Source organism: Salvelinus sp. IW2-2015, linkage group LG5, assembly GCF_002910315.2.
Source record: "Salvelinus sp. IW2-2015 linkage group LG5, ASM291031v2, whole genome shotgun sequence".
NCBI lineage: Eukaryota > Metazoa > Chordata > Actinopteri > Salmoniformes > Salmonidae > Salvelinus > Salvelinus sp. IW2-2015.
The window spans coordinates 29,479,488-29,494,727 of NC_036844.1; the positions used below are offsets into that span (position 1 = coordinate 29,479,488).

Consider the following 15,240-nt stretch of genomic DNA (forward strand, 5'->3'; position numbering starts at 1 on the left):
TCTCTCCTATTCCTCCTCTCCTCTTCTCTCCTCTCATCTCCTCCTCTCATCTCCCTCCTCTCATCTCCCTCCTCTACTCTTCCCTCCTCTTCCCCCTCTACGTCCTCTCCTCTCCTCGTCCTTCTCCTCTCCTCTCCTCTCCTCTCTCTCCCTCTCTCTCCTCCCTCTCCTCTTCTCCTCTCCTCCCTCTCCTCTCCTCTCCTCTCCTTTCTCTCCTCTCCTCTCCTCTCCTCTCTCTCTCCTCTCCCCTCCTTCTCCCCTCCTCTCCTCTCCCTTCCTCTCCTCTCCTCTCCTCTCCTCTCCTCTCCTCTCCTCCTCTCTCTCTCCTCTCCTCTCCTCTCCTCCTCCTCTCCTCTCCTCTCCTCTCCTCTCCTCTCCTCTCCTCTCCTCTCCCCTCTCCCTCCCCTCCCCTCCCTCCTCCTCTCCTCTCCTCTCCTCTCCTCTCCTCTCCTCTGCACCTTGGAGAGCCTAACGGCTCCAGGAATGCAGTGGATAACATATCTCTCATCGAACTTCACTAGAAAGGAATGAGACTGGGAGCCAGCACTTTGCATGATGCATTCTGCCCTAATGAACCACTCGTCAGACCGGTTTTTGGTGTGCGTCAGTGAATGTGGGTTTTTCTGTTTGTTAATGAGTGTGTTGGGGGTTAGGAGTGGAAATACCATTGCTGTGTGTTTTTGGTTGCTCCTTTGGGAGCCCTACGTGCTGCAGACCGTTGTCATAGGAAGGGGACAGACAGGAGGACACAACCCTTTGTCTTTAGTGTGACGTCCCAGTAGATTTTCCCAAGGTGTATCAGAGGGGCATTTTTGCAACCTTATAAGGAACTTTAGGATTTCTTTCGGAGTTTTAGGAGGACAAGCACAGGTAAGAGCCACACACTGTGGAGAACTACATTTGGTTACACACCTGGAATGTTTTCTGGTTATAAATATTGACAGAGTTTAACATTTAATTGCTGCAGTTATTATCAGCTTGTAGTTTTGCCACCATTCTTGTTCTAACTTTGTTAGTAACATAACCTTTGATGATGCATACTGGTGACCTTACCATTTAAACAGCAACAGCTTTTTTTTAGTACATTGTTGGTGACCATTGAGTCTAAGCCTATTTTATCAGCGTACACTAACATAGACCATTATTACAATAAACCCAACAGCTGTGGCAATTATAACAGCGATACTCCGCTCTCCTCAATCTCCCCTGCAGTGACGACATTCACACCAAACACAGAAAAACCTGTTGGAGCTCGTCAGTCAGGTACTGAAATTTCACGTGGTATAAACACACACAGACATGTCAGTGTGCACCCGAGGAAGGACTCTTCTACAAGGAAGTGACATCACGAAGGCATGATCAACACTGCATGGCAAACTCACATCACAGTTACTTATTCAATCAATAAAGCCACACACACACTCATTTCATGATAGTAACCCACTGACAGAGTAAGTGAACACAGACATTCACTGTGTGAAGTAGAACACTTGTTCCTGGGATATGGGTGTGGCCCTGAGCATGAACAAGAGAAACTAAACTGGGTCACTGCAGAGTGTTGTGGGGGAGGGAGGGGAGGGGGGGGGGGGGGGGGGGGGAGGGGGGAGACAGGTACAAAGACCTGGTGGAAACACCCTTCTCTTTCACTATCCTGGAGGAGGCGGTTGTCACAACGCTACGACGGAGGTACGAAGACACTTTTACTGGGCTTTTTCTTCTAGATCCTTAAATGTGAGGAGGAGTTCTCTTTGCTTTAATAGTTTGAGGAAGAGACATAMAATGTGGTTGTTCTGTGTGTGAAGGAGTGAGAGAGAGAGAGAGTGTACAGGAGAGGGAGAGAAAGACAGAGGAGAAAAACATTCACATTTTCCCCCACCAATTATTCTAGTGTATTGGATATGGGTCCATTTCTACGTAATGTTCTGACTGAAAACTGAAGGAAGCAGAGAGTTGGCCATGATGATAATGAACTGTCAGAATCCTCATGACAACTTCGTCGTGAACTGCCTCTCACTGTGTTCCAAATGGGCCTTGCTCTGAGAGGCATTTCCTAAAGTGTGTAATGTTTTTGGGAAAAGTGTTATTAGAGACTCATCGGGAGTTTAGAGCTTGACTGTTCTCCAGTGGCCACAAAATGGAATTCCTTTGGAATTGAATTATTTGTGTCTGTGTTATTCATGGCAGACAGCAAATGTACGAAACTGCACTGGCAGACAGACTCTATATAAAATCTAATATTATTTATAAAGAGCTTGACCTCTGGGGTCGGGGGTCAGGAGTAAAGAGACTGTACTGGTCATAGAGTTAGAATATCAGAATATTCCCAAAGGATAGCAGTTTTGATCAGATGTTTTTGATGACCCATGGGATGTTCCCATCACAAAACCAGGAAAAGTTTAGACTTTTGCTGTTTTTGTGCTCAGAGTACAGTAAAATCTATGGTAACTTTTAAAGTGATGTAGCGTAGTTGTTTGTAGATTTTGTTCGTAGAAGACTGTTGTTCTACTTGAATTTATTTAAATATGCATAATTTGCATATTGGTTATTGGATATATTTATCTCTAGGCCAGCTTGTTTCCCGGTTGGCCCCTGTGGGAGACTACATGTAACCCATGTCAAATGGCTAGTTAGCGGTGGTGCGCGCTAATAGCGTTTCAATCGGTGACTTCACTCGCTCTGAGACCTGAAGTAGTTGTTCCCCTTGCTCTGCAAGGGCRGTGGCTTTTGTGGCGCGATTGGTAACGATGCTTCGTGGGTGTCAGTTGTTGATGTGTGCAGAGGGTCCCTGGTTCGGGGCGAGGAGAGGGACAGAAGCTATACTGTTACATATATCCAAACTACGGTGATTCAGATGAAAAATTCCATTACAACATTTTCCAAGAAAGAGCTACTCTGGGATTTATGAGGTGTATTACTGTAGGGTATGCTGAGCTCTTGTCCAGACACCCAGAGTCAAAGGTGAACAATAATAGATCCTAAGCTGACAAGGACTGTCCTGGTAGTCTGCCTATATAGTAACAGGACGTCTTCTTCTGTGGTCAGTTTGTAGTTTCAAGGTTCCAGCGTCTGAACCATGTTCTCCACGGCCACTTCATACAAGAACCAGCATTACTCTGAGCTGAAGAGGAAATGTCTGGAGGACAAGGAACTGTTTGAGGATCCAGAGTTTCCTGTCACCAATGCATCCCTGTTCTACAAGAAACCACCTCCTGGTATGGTGGAGTGGAAGAGACCACGGGTGAGTGACAGACGCCCAAACAGAGCACCTTTGTACTTTATTTTTTGTCTATTAGCTTAATACCAAAAGCAGAATCTGTATGCAAAAACACTAAACATGAAATAGAATGTCACAAGCTTTAATGATTCACTGAAACTATTTGTAATGTTCATGTTTTTCCTCATAGTTTTTAGGAAATGTTATTGCTTAAAATACCAATTTATAGTTTGCTGTTGATTAGTAAAAATGTAAGCTTATAAAAGTGCTATAGAGCGCTTTCTGGGATCAGAGCATGACCTTCTTCTTGTGCAATATAAACATGTCATGTCTATGATTGAACTTTCATGTGTGCCGACTTTGATATAAAAACAGTATGACTGTGTTATATTTGGCCATACATAGGTATTGTGAAAGGTGTTGTCTGCCAGGTTTTATATAGACTTATACAATATTTTGTGATGGAGTACTTCAAAGGTTAATGCCTTTTGAGTGGTTGCCTCTGAGGATTGTGTTAAAGGTTAAATGTCATCCACAATGCTTATTGTGGTGACAGACAGCAAACTGTGGTGTGAAACTYAGGTGAGGGTGGTGCTGGGAAGTGTTTTAAAGTGTATACTTTACATAGCGTGTGAGATATATGACAGAACATGTGTTTCAATACTGTCAAGAGAGAAAAAAAAAAAAATCTATGTTTGTATAGCTGCCATTCTGTTCAATGGAGAAAGCTGGAGTTATATTTATGCTTAATGTGTTACTGTGTCTGTTCTATGTACAGATGTCGGATCTTCATTTGAGACAGCTTAATACAGCAGGAAAATTCTCCTGCAGCATCAGGAAATGTGAATTTTCCTGAGGCAAACATTATAATAAATGTATTTTTGTATGGGTTGATATATTGTTTTGTTAGGGTAAGTCAGGTCTGACATRTCAAAGTGGAAATGACTAACTTTACAAGCCTTTTTTAAAATCTCAAATCCACTACAAGTTTGCATGTCATGCTGTACAGGAAAATGATCAGCAACAAAAGAGTGATCAAATTAAGATCCTGCATCTATATGGCATGTTGCCCAAGTGACAAGAAGAGAAAACACAATTTCTTATTCATAACAACAGTACACCTCAAGAGAGTTCCAACTCATTTAAAAAGAAAACGTGCTCTAAGCCAGAACTATTTGTCAAGGATTTGCGACTATTGTTACAAGCATAACTTATTAGTGAGCACATTCTAAGGTATTTCAATTTTTCACATGGAACATTTTACCTCACAATTTCACATTTTACCACCCCTCATCATAACTTGTCAACAACATTTTATTTCTCTGTTACAGGAGATCAGTGATGGGCCTCATCTGTTTGTGGAGGGTATCAGCTCCCATGACCTGAACCAGGGGCTTTTGGGTAACTGCTGGTTTGTGGCGGCATGCTCCTGCCTGGCGCTGAAGCCAGACCTCTGGCAGAAGGTGAGTTTGGTTTCCTCCTGTCTGGTCACACAGTCTGAGATGAGTGTCACAAGAGCAGACTATGTGTGTATTTCCTTTACAGTCACCTTATAGGGGAATACATGGTGCTGTTTGTGAAGGAACACATCAAATCAACCTTTATTTATATAGCACATTTCAGATGCAACGCAATGCACTTCTCAGGAGAAAAACGAATAAAAAATACAGTGAAAATAAAAACAGAATTATTTACTGCACAGCAAATGTAAGAGGATACAGAACTAAAGAATAACAACAACTGAAAGACTAAAAAAGCACCTTAAGGAAAAGCAAAGCTAAAAATGWTTTTTTTTACGATCTTTAAGATCTCTTTTAAATATGTCCACAGTTTTGGCCCCCTCAGGTTCTCTGGCAGGCCTCTTGGTCCTAGGCTTTGGGATAGTTAAAATACAAGTGCCAGAGGACCTGAGGGACCTACTGGGTCCATAACTCAAAAGCATGTCTGATATGTATTTGGTGTACACAATCGTGGGTTGATTTAAAAACCAATAGAAGAATCGTACAATGAATTGTAAAAATTCACAGGCAGCCAGTACAAGACTTTAAAACTGGTGTAGTGTGTGCTCTGCGTCTGGTCTTGGTCAGMACCCGTGCTGCAGCATTCTGTATGTTTTGTAGTTGATCAATGGCTTTCTTGGGTAGACCAGACAGGAGAGCATTACAGTAGTCAAGCCTGCTTGTAATAAAATCATGGATGAGTTTGTATCAGACTGAGAAACGGACACACCTTAGCAATGTTGCTCAGGTGGTAAAAAGTTATTTTGGTCACATTCCTAATGTGTGACTCAAATTGAGCAGTTAATGTCTATGAAGTATGTGGGTGGAGATCTGTGTGCCATTCCATACTGTTGATACCTGACTCCTCAGAGGGGACGTAGCTTAGTTCACCTGAGGAATTCCCCCGAGGGGCTTTTCACTCCCATTGAAGGAAACTAGTGTCATCCTTCCATCTTAAATGACCATTACCAATCAGAAACATTKAACTTTCTCTTATTCAAGCCTGGCTGGGAAAGATACTACTTGCCTACATCCCCACAGCAACTTTCCCAAGCCTCCCACATTTCTCCTTCACCCAAAACCAGATAGCTGATGTTCTGAAAGAGACAAAATCTGGACCCCGACAAATCAGCTGGGCTAGACAATCTGGACCCTCTCTTTCTAAAAGTATCTGCCGCAATTGTTTCAACCCCTATTATTAGCCTGTTCAACCTCTCTTTCGTATCGTCTGAGATCCCCAAAGATTGGAAAGCTGCCCCGGTCATCCCCAGACGAGCTTCAATGCCATACAACTCTCCTTCCGTGGCCTCCAACTGCTCTTAAATGCAAGTAAAACTAAATGCATGCTCTTCAACCGATCGCTGCCCGCACCTGGCCGCCGGTCCAGCATCACTACTCTGGACGGTTCTGACTTAGAATATGTGGACAACTACAAATACCTAGGTGTCTGGTTAGACTGTAAACTCTCCTTCCAGACTCACATTAAGCATCTTCAATCCAAAATTAAATCTAGAATCAGCTTCCTATTTCGCAACAAAGCATCCTTCACTCATGCTGCCAAACATACCCTCGTTAAACTGACTATCCTACCGATCCTTGACTTCAGCGATGTCATTTACAAAATAGCCTCCAACACTCTACTCAGCAAATTGGATGCAGTCTATCACAGTGCCATCCYTTTTGTCACCAAAGCCCCATARACTACCCACCACTGCGACCTGTATGCTCTCGTTGGCTGGCCCTCGCTTCATATTCGTRGCCAAACCCACTGGCTCCAGGTCATCTATAAGTCTTTHCTAGGTAAAGCCCCGCCTTATCTCAGCTCACTGGTCACCATAGCAGCACCCACCCGTAGCARYCGCTCCAGCAGGTATATTTCACTGGTCACCCCCAAAGCCAATTCCTCCTTTGGCCACCTTTCCTTCCAGTTCTCTGCTGCCAATGACTGGAACGAATTGCAAAAATCCCTGAAGCTGGAGACTCATATCTCCCTCACTAACTTTAAGCATCAGCTGTCAGAGCAGCTCACAGATCATTGCACCTGTACATAGCCCATCTGTAAATAGCTCATCCAACTACCTCATCCCCATATTGTTATTTACTTTTTTGCTCCTTTTCACCCCAGTATCTCTACTTGCACATTCATCTTCTGCACATCTATCACTCCAGTGTTTAATTGCTAAATTGTAATTATTTCGCCACTACGGCCTATTTATTGCCTTACCTCCCTAATCTTACCTCATTTGCACACTCTGTATATAGATTTTTCTATTGTGTTATTGACTGTACGTTTGTTTATTCCATGTGTGACTCTGTGTTGTTGTTTGTGTCGCACTGCTTTGCTTTATCTTGGCCAGGTCGCAGTTTTAAATGAGAACTTGTTCTCAACTGGCCTACCTGGTTAAATAAAGGTGAAATATATATATTTTTTAAACCACCCAAGTTTAAAACTATTAACATTTGACTAGACATGTTGTTCACTGTGAAGCCCTTTGTGTTGACAGGTCATTCCTGACTGGAAGGAGCAGGAATGGGACTCCAAGCACCCGGAGACCTACGCTGGCATCTTCCACTTCCAGTTCTGGGTGTTTGGGGAGTGGGTGGATGTGGTGGTGGATGACCGCCTGCCCACCATCAACAGAGAGCTCATCTACTGCCACTCCAAAGTCAAAAACGAGTTTTGGAGCGCCCTGCTTGAGAAAGCCTATGCCAAGTATGTATACTGTAACATTTCTCAACCCTTGATTCATAAATCATGGCGTTTCGTACCCTCTAACCTCTCTGTATCTTCTCCGGACTCTCTTCTCTCTCCTCTTGTCTCCAGGCTKTCTGGCTGCTATGAGTCGCTGGACGGGGGCAACACTGGGGATGCAGTGGTGGATTTCAGTGGAGCCGTGGCAGAGGCCATTAACCTTGAGGCTGAAGCTTTCCACAAAGACCAGGGGAGAATGGACAAACTGTTTGAGGACCTGTTCAAAGTCTACGACAGGGATGGAATAATCAGCTGCTCCATCAAGGTCTGTCTTTTCAATTGATCATTTTCAATTGGTCAGCACACTATAGTCACAGGTAATTGTGTTTAGTAGACACAAATGACTGACTACTGTGCTTGGACCTCTTTTAGGCGTCTCCTTCTGAAATTGAGGCACGGATGGCATGTGGGCTGGTGAAGGGCCATGCCTACTCAGTGACTTCAGTGAAGAAAGTACGATTGGGCCACGGGCTGATGGCCTACTTCCAGAACGAGACCATCCCCCTGATTCGCATGAGGAACCCCTGGGGAAAGATTGAGTGGAACGGAGCCTGGAGTGACAGGTGAGGAGGACATATCCTCCCCGCTCGCTTACTTTTCAACCTCTCCACACTTCAGTGCACAGGTGACCTCATCAACTCATTATTTCATTCTCCCTCCCTCTATTTCCTGTTGCCTCTCCCCCTCTCCCCCTCTCCTACTTCAGTTCAGCGGAATGGAAAAAGGTTGGCAGCATGGAGAGGAATAAGCTTGGCATCACAGTGGAAGATGATGGGGAGTTCTGGTGAGTGTAAAAAAAAACAATTAAAGGCTGTTTTCTCTTCTGTTCAGCGTGTGAGAATGTTTTATCTGTCTACCTATGTTAATTTGCATCTCTGTGTGTGTGCGCTACTGTATCTTCAAAGGATGGAGTTTAGAGACTGGTGTAAGTACTTCACAGATGCAGACGTTTGTCGTCTCATCAACACCTCCCTGCTCACCATCGACAAGACATGGAACGAAGTGATGATTTTGGGGAGTTGGACCAAGAATGCAGAACCTCTGCGCAACCGCTGTGGAGGCTGCATGAACCACAAACATACCTTCTTGCAGAACCCCCAGTACCTGTTTGAGGTGACCAAGGAAGTGGATGAGGTTCTGATCTCCCTACAGCAGAGAGACATGAAGATCCACAGACGTATCGGCCAGGGAGAGAACCTGACCATCGGCTTCGCCGTCTTCAAGGTAGTTCATATTAACATCCTCTAAGAATGACTAGTGGGTCTGGGGTGAGAGACTGGGCCAGTGAGGGTTTGTCTAAGAGACAGGGTATGCATCTTGGGCATTGGTCCAACTTCAGTTCATTTTAGCAGAGAAGTTCTCTGCGCCACATGTTTGGCTTCCCCCGCTGTACACGAATTTTGATAAATCAGTGGAATTTCAATTTTCCCTCTTCATCCGTTGAACAAACAGCAAATAAACCAGAGGGTGTTTACAATAATGGGTAGACATTACTTATAAATGCCACATTGGCTTGTTCATATCAGGGACACAAACTTTCAACGACCTGTAATCACTAAATGATTAATATTTTAGATCTGATCAAGCTGTAACAACAAACACTGGGGAACAGTCATGGTGAAAAATGATTTCTTTTGATTTAAGGTTGAACTGAATAGGAAATACCGCATGCATGACATCATCACCCAACTTAACGTGCAAACTACTACGTACATCAACGCCCGCACGGTGTTCATGAGGGCCACGCTCCCCAAGGGTCGCTACATGATCATCCCCTCCACCTTCAAACCTGAGATTCTGGGAGAGTTCATGCTGCGTGTTTACACTAACGTAGACTCAGGATGCAGGTACTGGAAATAGACCTGTACACATAGTAACACACTTCAGTATGATATCTTATCTATGCAGTATACCATTACTTTAGCATTACTGTAAAGGTATAAGATGATCTCTCTTTCAGAGAGCTGACAGAACACCAGCCCAGGATGACGTGTTGGAGTAAGTTGACTGGCTACCCTGTTGCCGTGTCCCAGATCTATGTCCACGGAGCAGAGGGGCTGGAGAACCAGGACCGCACAGGGGGTGAGAGAACGCTCCACAACCTCAAATTAAAACTATCTCATACATTACAGGGAAACATAAGTCAAAATGTTTTTGACATTTTGGGAGTATATTCAGCATTGCCTAATGGCTGGTTAATGCTGCTTCATTGTACAGGCGCGGATCCATATGTGATCGTATCCTGTGAGGGCTCCTCAGTCCGGTCAACAGTCAAGGCGGACACCGTGATGCCGGTGTTTGATACCAGAGCCATCTTCTACAGGAAGAAGCCCACAAAGCCAATCACTGTGGAGGTAAGGTATATGGGGGTCAAAGAGCATCACTACCAATGGGCTGGGAGGACAAACTGACTAGTGAATTGTTACATTTAGATGTCTGAAGTTAGGGCTGGATTCAATTTGTGCCGCTGAAGTTCAGCACTACAGTGCGCTTGAAATGTCAAGTTAAGCCGACATTTGCAGAGATTACCGTGAATGCAGTTTCTGCTAACGCAGGAACAGTGCCTTTAAATGTGGCACTTCAGCGCTACGGATTGAATAAAGCCCTTAGTGTCTTCAATGGATGGTCAGATAGTGTTCACGCAAAACCTTGGTCTTAAATGGCCTCCACTTCCATTCTCTTCCCCCCTCCCTGTCCTCCTCCCCAGGTGTGGAACAGTAATGCTGTGAAGGACCAGTTCCTGGGCCAGGTGGTTCTGACAGGCTCAGTGAAGGACTCCACCAACCCCCAGAGGCTCCAGCTGAGGAAGAGTGGCAGAGCCATGGCCGACGAGATGCCTGGCTCCATCACCCTCCGTATCGTCACCTGCACCGAGCTCACAGACATGTGACCTGGATCAGCTGACTACTACCTGAGTCACATTGACAATGTGTACAACACTCTGTTGCCTCTGACACTTTGAACAGGGGCTCATCACTACAAGGCATAAGGTTATCACTCAGAATGACTATCAATGTGAGCTTACAATATATTCTACTAAGGACTGCCATGGTCATGGACCAAGAAGCACCTACTAAAGACTGCCTTGGTCATGGACCAAGAAGCACCTACTAAAGACTGCCTTGGTCATGGACCAAGAAGCACTTACTAAAGACTGCCTTGTCATGGACCAAGAAGCACCTCTAAAGACTGCCTTAGTCATGGACCAAGAAGCACCTACTAAAGACTGTCTTGGTCATGGACCAAGAAGAACCTACTAAAGACTGCCTTGGTCATGGACCAAGAAGTATCTTCAAGCCTTCTGGAGTTTTGTTTGTTCTTATAGTGTTTTATAAAGGGACAAGACATTACTTTTTGAAAGATGAATAACTGTAAATATATCATTATTTTATACTAGACTATACACTATGAAACATAATAACTCTTCAGAGTAATACGCATACTGTATCTGTATACAACATTATGCAACTTATACATTCCAACAATATGTTTATTATCATATACAAATAAAAGTGCCTCTTTTCATATTGCTGAAAAACAGCCAAAAGGCTCTTGCTGCAAATATTGGAAAGTCTTGAAAGAGCCGAATGTATCTAGAGTGTAAGTTTTGGACCATGGTCATAAATTTGTGTCATTCCACTGAACTTATTGAAATGTCTAAAGGGTATGTACTGCCTCTAAACTACCATATTCCTTTGCTCGAAATGTCTTGCCACTTTTAGTCCCTCTCTACTAACAGCAAAGAAAAGTGAATCCATTCAAACCAAAAAGTTATTTTTGTATTTTTTTTAATTTCAGTTCAGTTCCCAAACTGCAGTATTTCGTTGTTTTACACTCAAGACACAGCCATGCACAATTCAGAATTCCAAAAAGTATGTTGCTTTAACCACAATTAAAAATAGCTTATCCAAAACCTTAGTTGTCCCCAGTTGCTTTTTCTCATCTGTCCTTTTCCAAAGATGGGGATTGCTGAGGTTCACCAGATGGGTCAGCAGTTTACAAACCCAGATAATAATAATAATCATCATTTTAAATAAACACTTTTTTGCCTTTGTTCCGTTCTCATGATACACATTAATGGAGGAATTTTCACACCACGTGTACAGGTTTACACATTCAGAAGATAGGAATGTACAGGATCGACCGCGGAAGAGGAGTGGGCCGGCGGGGAGGGGCGGGCATGGAGGGGCGGGGCAAGGCCGCTAGCTGTCCCAGAGTTAATCTTGTGCTCAGAGTTCAGGCCTGTACATAGAGGTGCGGCTAAAGGTCAGAGGGCAGATAGTCTCTGTGAGGTCCCGAAGACTCTCAGCCACAGGCACACTCAGAAGTAGTGCTCCGTACAGACAGACATGGGACTGCTGGACACAGACAGGGGTCTGCTTCCAACAGCTCTGTGTCCAGGTGGAGTACTGTCTGACACAGCAGACGGGGGTCTGCTTCCAACAGCTCTGTGTCCAGGTGGAGTACTGTCTGACACAGCAGACGGGGGTCTGCTTCCAACAGCTCTGTGTCCAGGTGGAGTACTGTCTGACACAGCAGACGGGGGTCTGCTTCCAACAGCTCTGTGTCCAGGTGGAGTACTGTCTGACACAGCCCAAGCATGATCGATCCATCCAGGAGTGTGTTTTATTTTCTCGTTAAATTTCCAGGGTGCAAAACATTTATAAATAAATACCATAGAGCAACCTGGATATTATCCTTTCATTTTGAAGTCACGTAACTCAAAAAAGTTAAAATAATTCCATCCTATTTACGTACACACACGTATCCTGACAATGTTAGCCTAATTGGAAAATGTATTAACGTATTGTTTTCCCATGCATGAAATCGGTGATGTACTCCTTGCAATGGACAGTGTGAGGCTCTCCTGCGTGGTGGAGGGATGAGCGAGCGGCTACCCTGCACTACACAGTCTGAGTTTAGGTGGAGAACAGGTGTGATATCTAGTGCAGACTAAGGTCACTCTCTCCCTTACAAAGACACTCATGCATACACACACACACTCCCATTCATACACACACCCAACACCATCTACCAGGGATACAGTGTGAGCTCATGGAATATAGCCCATGAAATCAGTGGTCAGTGACTCCCTGTGAGAGCCCTGAGATCAGGGACTGTGACCCTCTAGTTTCCAATGGTCCGCAAGACAATCAAAAATTGGCACTCAGTCTTCAATCCAAAAACCTTTTCATGGGCAAATGATTAACACCCACCAACCTGCCAAACAGTCAAAACTCACAGAAACACTGATATAGAAACAGACACAACCAAACTCACACAGTACATCAGAAAGTTCAACAACAAGACACTGGAGCAATAAGTCATAACTTACGCTGAGAGGGGGTAGGCTAAATAATAGCATCCCATTTAAAAAACTAGATAAACACATCATGGACGGACAGATGAACACATGCGCTAACTCAGGGATTGTGCTCACTTGAACAAATGGCTTTTCACACTAAGCATGGCTTCTACTTCTGATACATCTAAGTAAATTCACAGATCAGAGGTTAAGCATGCAAAAGTAAGGCTCATTGAGGTGAAACAAATGGTAACATTGACAAACACTGACCCCCACCACTCAAAAAAACAAGCAAATGTTTGTCTGTAGACTATCCCAACATAAATAAACCCAGTAACACAGTCTAACATCCTCCAATAGATTGGGACAACTTCAGAATTGTTCTAACTGTTCTTCAACTTCAGACTCTCTGACTCTGGCCAAACAATTACAAATCAATTAATTTACTAAATGCATTTTTAACTAACTAAAGGGAATTAGCCAATAACATGGGTTTTTATATTTAAAAAGCTGTGACTTGAACTCTGAACACATTGTAGCCCATCAGATACGCAGTAGTTATTGAATCAGCCTCCACTGCAGCCCTGGCAAAGCCATTCTCTATGTCAAATCTCTAAACATCTAGCAACTTTAGGGTGTCCAAGAAATGACAGCTATGTCCTGGAGTACAATAGCCAACTGGCTTTGATGAATGTTTGCCTCTTCTATCCCCCCCATCTTTTCTCTCTCTCTCTCTCACACACACACACACACACACACACACACACACACCACACACACACACACACACACACACACACACACACACACACACACACACACACACACACACACACACACACACACCACACACACACACACCACACACACACATCACTTGTAGACAACACACACACACACACACACACACACACACACACACACACACACACACACAGGTTGCAAGTTGGTTACATGGAGCCAAAGTCATGCAGGCATATACTGGGTCCAGAGTCCCCAAGTCTGTCTCATATAAAATGTTCACTGCAGGAGATGCCTGATGGAAAGGGAAAGGGAACCAAGGCGATTGCTGGACAGACAAGGAAGGAACCACATTATCTCAGTGCTGTTACGTTCTGCCTCTCTTCCTGGATCTCTCCGTTTTGAAAAGGAGCTTTTTTCTTTTTTTTCATATTTTCTATTTTTCGTATTTAGTTTAGGAGCCTCTACTCCCCTCACAGGACAAACACACGCTTATGCACACACGTTTACGCACAGACGCTTATGCACACACGCTACTGCACACACGCTACTGCACACACTCTTATGAACACACGCTAACAGACGTCTGACAGACTGCTCCACATGTACAGAATGTTGGAGGACTAGAGGAGGAGGCGGCAGGCGGTTCAGCAGCAGCGTCCCACCGCTGAGAGGCCCTGCAGGCCAGCTGTCCATCCCCTGTATGAGGCAGCAGGGGGGGTTGGTTACTGCTCTGTCCTTGTGCTGTCTGTCTGTCACACAACACCATGGAGCAGGGTCCAGCTCTGTGTGTGGACACATGGCGCCCTCTAGCGGCTGCTGTTTTTTATGGCCTCCTTGGCTGCTACAATCAGAGGGCTCAGGCTGGACAGGGGCTTGGCTAACTTCAGGAATGAATGCTGCAAGGAACACAAGAGAAGAATAGTGATGAGAGGAATGCTCTGCAACCCTGCATGTACAGACTGTGATTTAAGGTTAGAACTGTACACGTAACTGCCAGAATAAAGAAAACACATGAGTAAATGAAGGATACTAAGTATATTAAAGCACAAGTGTGGTTCCTGAGTTAATTAACCAATTAACATCCCATCATGCTTAGGGTCATGTATAAAAATGCTGTTATCCGTTTCTTTTACAATGCACTCATATATACATGTTCTAATGGTATCAGGTATTTCTTTATATTTTGTGTTAAAATATAGAAAATTATATGTGCCTCATTTGCGTACATACACAGGGTATATTTGCATATATGAATATATTTTAAATTATTACTTTTTTAAATTCCACAAAAAATGTATACCCCTCAAAATAAAGTTATCTTTCTTATGATGTAAATGTCTATCTGATGTGTTAAATCCCAGACAAAGCTTTAGCAATCTTATGGATGCAACGGAAAGACAATGTATTCCATTGAGCCCATTTCAGCCATTACCGGGGTGTGTTTGACAGGTCATTACAAACATCATGTGGTAACGTTAACGGGAAAAAACGACAGCCACAAACAAGATTATGAAAGAGTCGCAGGAGTAAAATGAAAGCAATCAATCCAGCCAGGTTTAGGTTAGGGATATGTTAGAGTGGTCAGGTTTAGGTTAGGGTTATGTTAGAGTGGTCAGGGTTGGGTTATGTTAGAGTGGTCAGGGTTGGGTTATGTTAGAGTGGTCAGGTTTAGGTTAGGGTTATGTTAGAGTGGTCAGGTTTAGGTTAGGGTTATGTTAGAGTCGTC

The 15,240-nt window shown here is 44.0% G+C and overlaps 1 protein-coding gene across 5 annotated transcripts; it reads left to right on the forward strand.

The window, feature by feature from the left end:
• Positions 1-594: 594 nt before the first annotated feature.
• LOC111964230 (calpain-5) lies at positions 595-11,519 on the forward strand. 5 transcript variants are annotated; one of them, XM_070443665.1, is made up of 13 exons: positions 595-870; positions 1,163-1,263; positions 3,043-3,238; positions 4,546-4,677; positions 7,218-7,426; positions 7,538-7,730; positions 7,838-8,028; positions 8,172-8,249; positions 8,371-8,689; positions 9,110-9,312; positions 9,426-9,547; positions 9,683-9,819; positions 10,173-11,519. In XM_070443665.1, exons 3-13 carry the CDS (start codon positions 3,074-3,076, stop codon positions 10,353-10,355), a joined length of 1,932 nt encoding a protein of 643 aa, XP_070299766.1. In that variant the 5' UTR covers positions 595-870; positions 1,163-1,263; positions 3,043-3,073; the 3' UTR covers positions 10,356-11,519. The 5 variants fall into 5 exon arrangements, with proteins under 5 accessions (XP_070299766.1, XP_023843804.1, XP_023843807.1 ...); XM_023988036.2 differs by having other exon boundaries at positions 1,213-1,263; XM_023988039.2 differs by lacking the exon at positions 1,163-1,263.
• Positions 11,520-15,240: the final 3,721 nt, after the last annotated feature.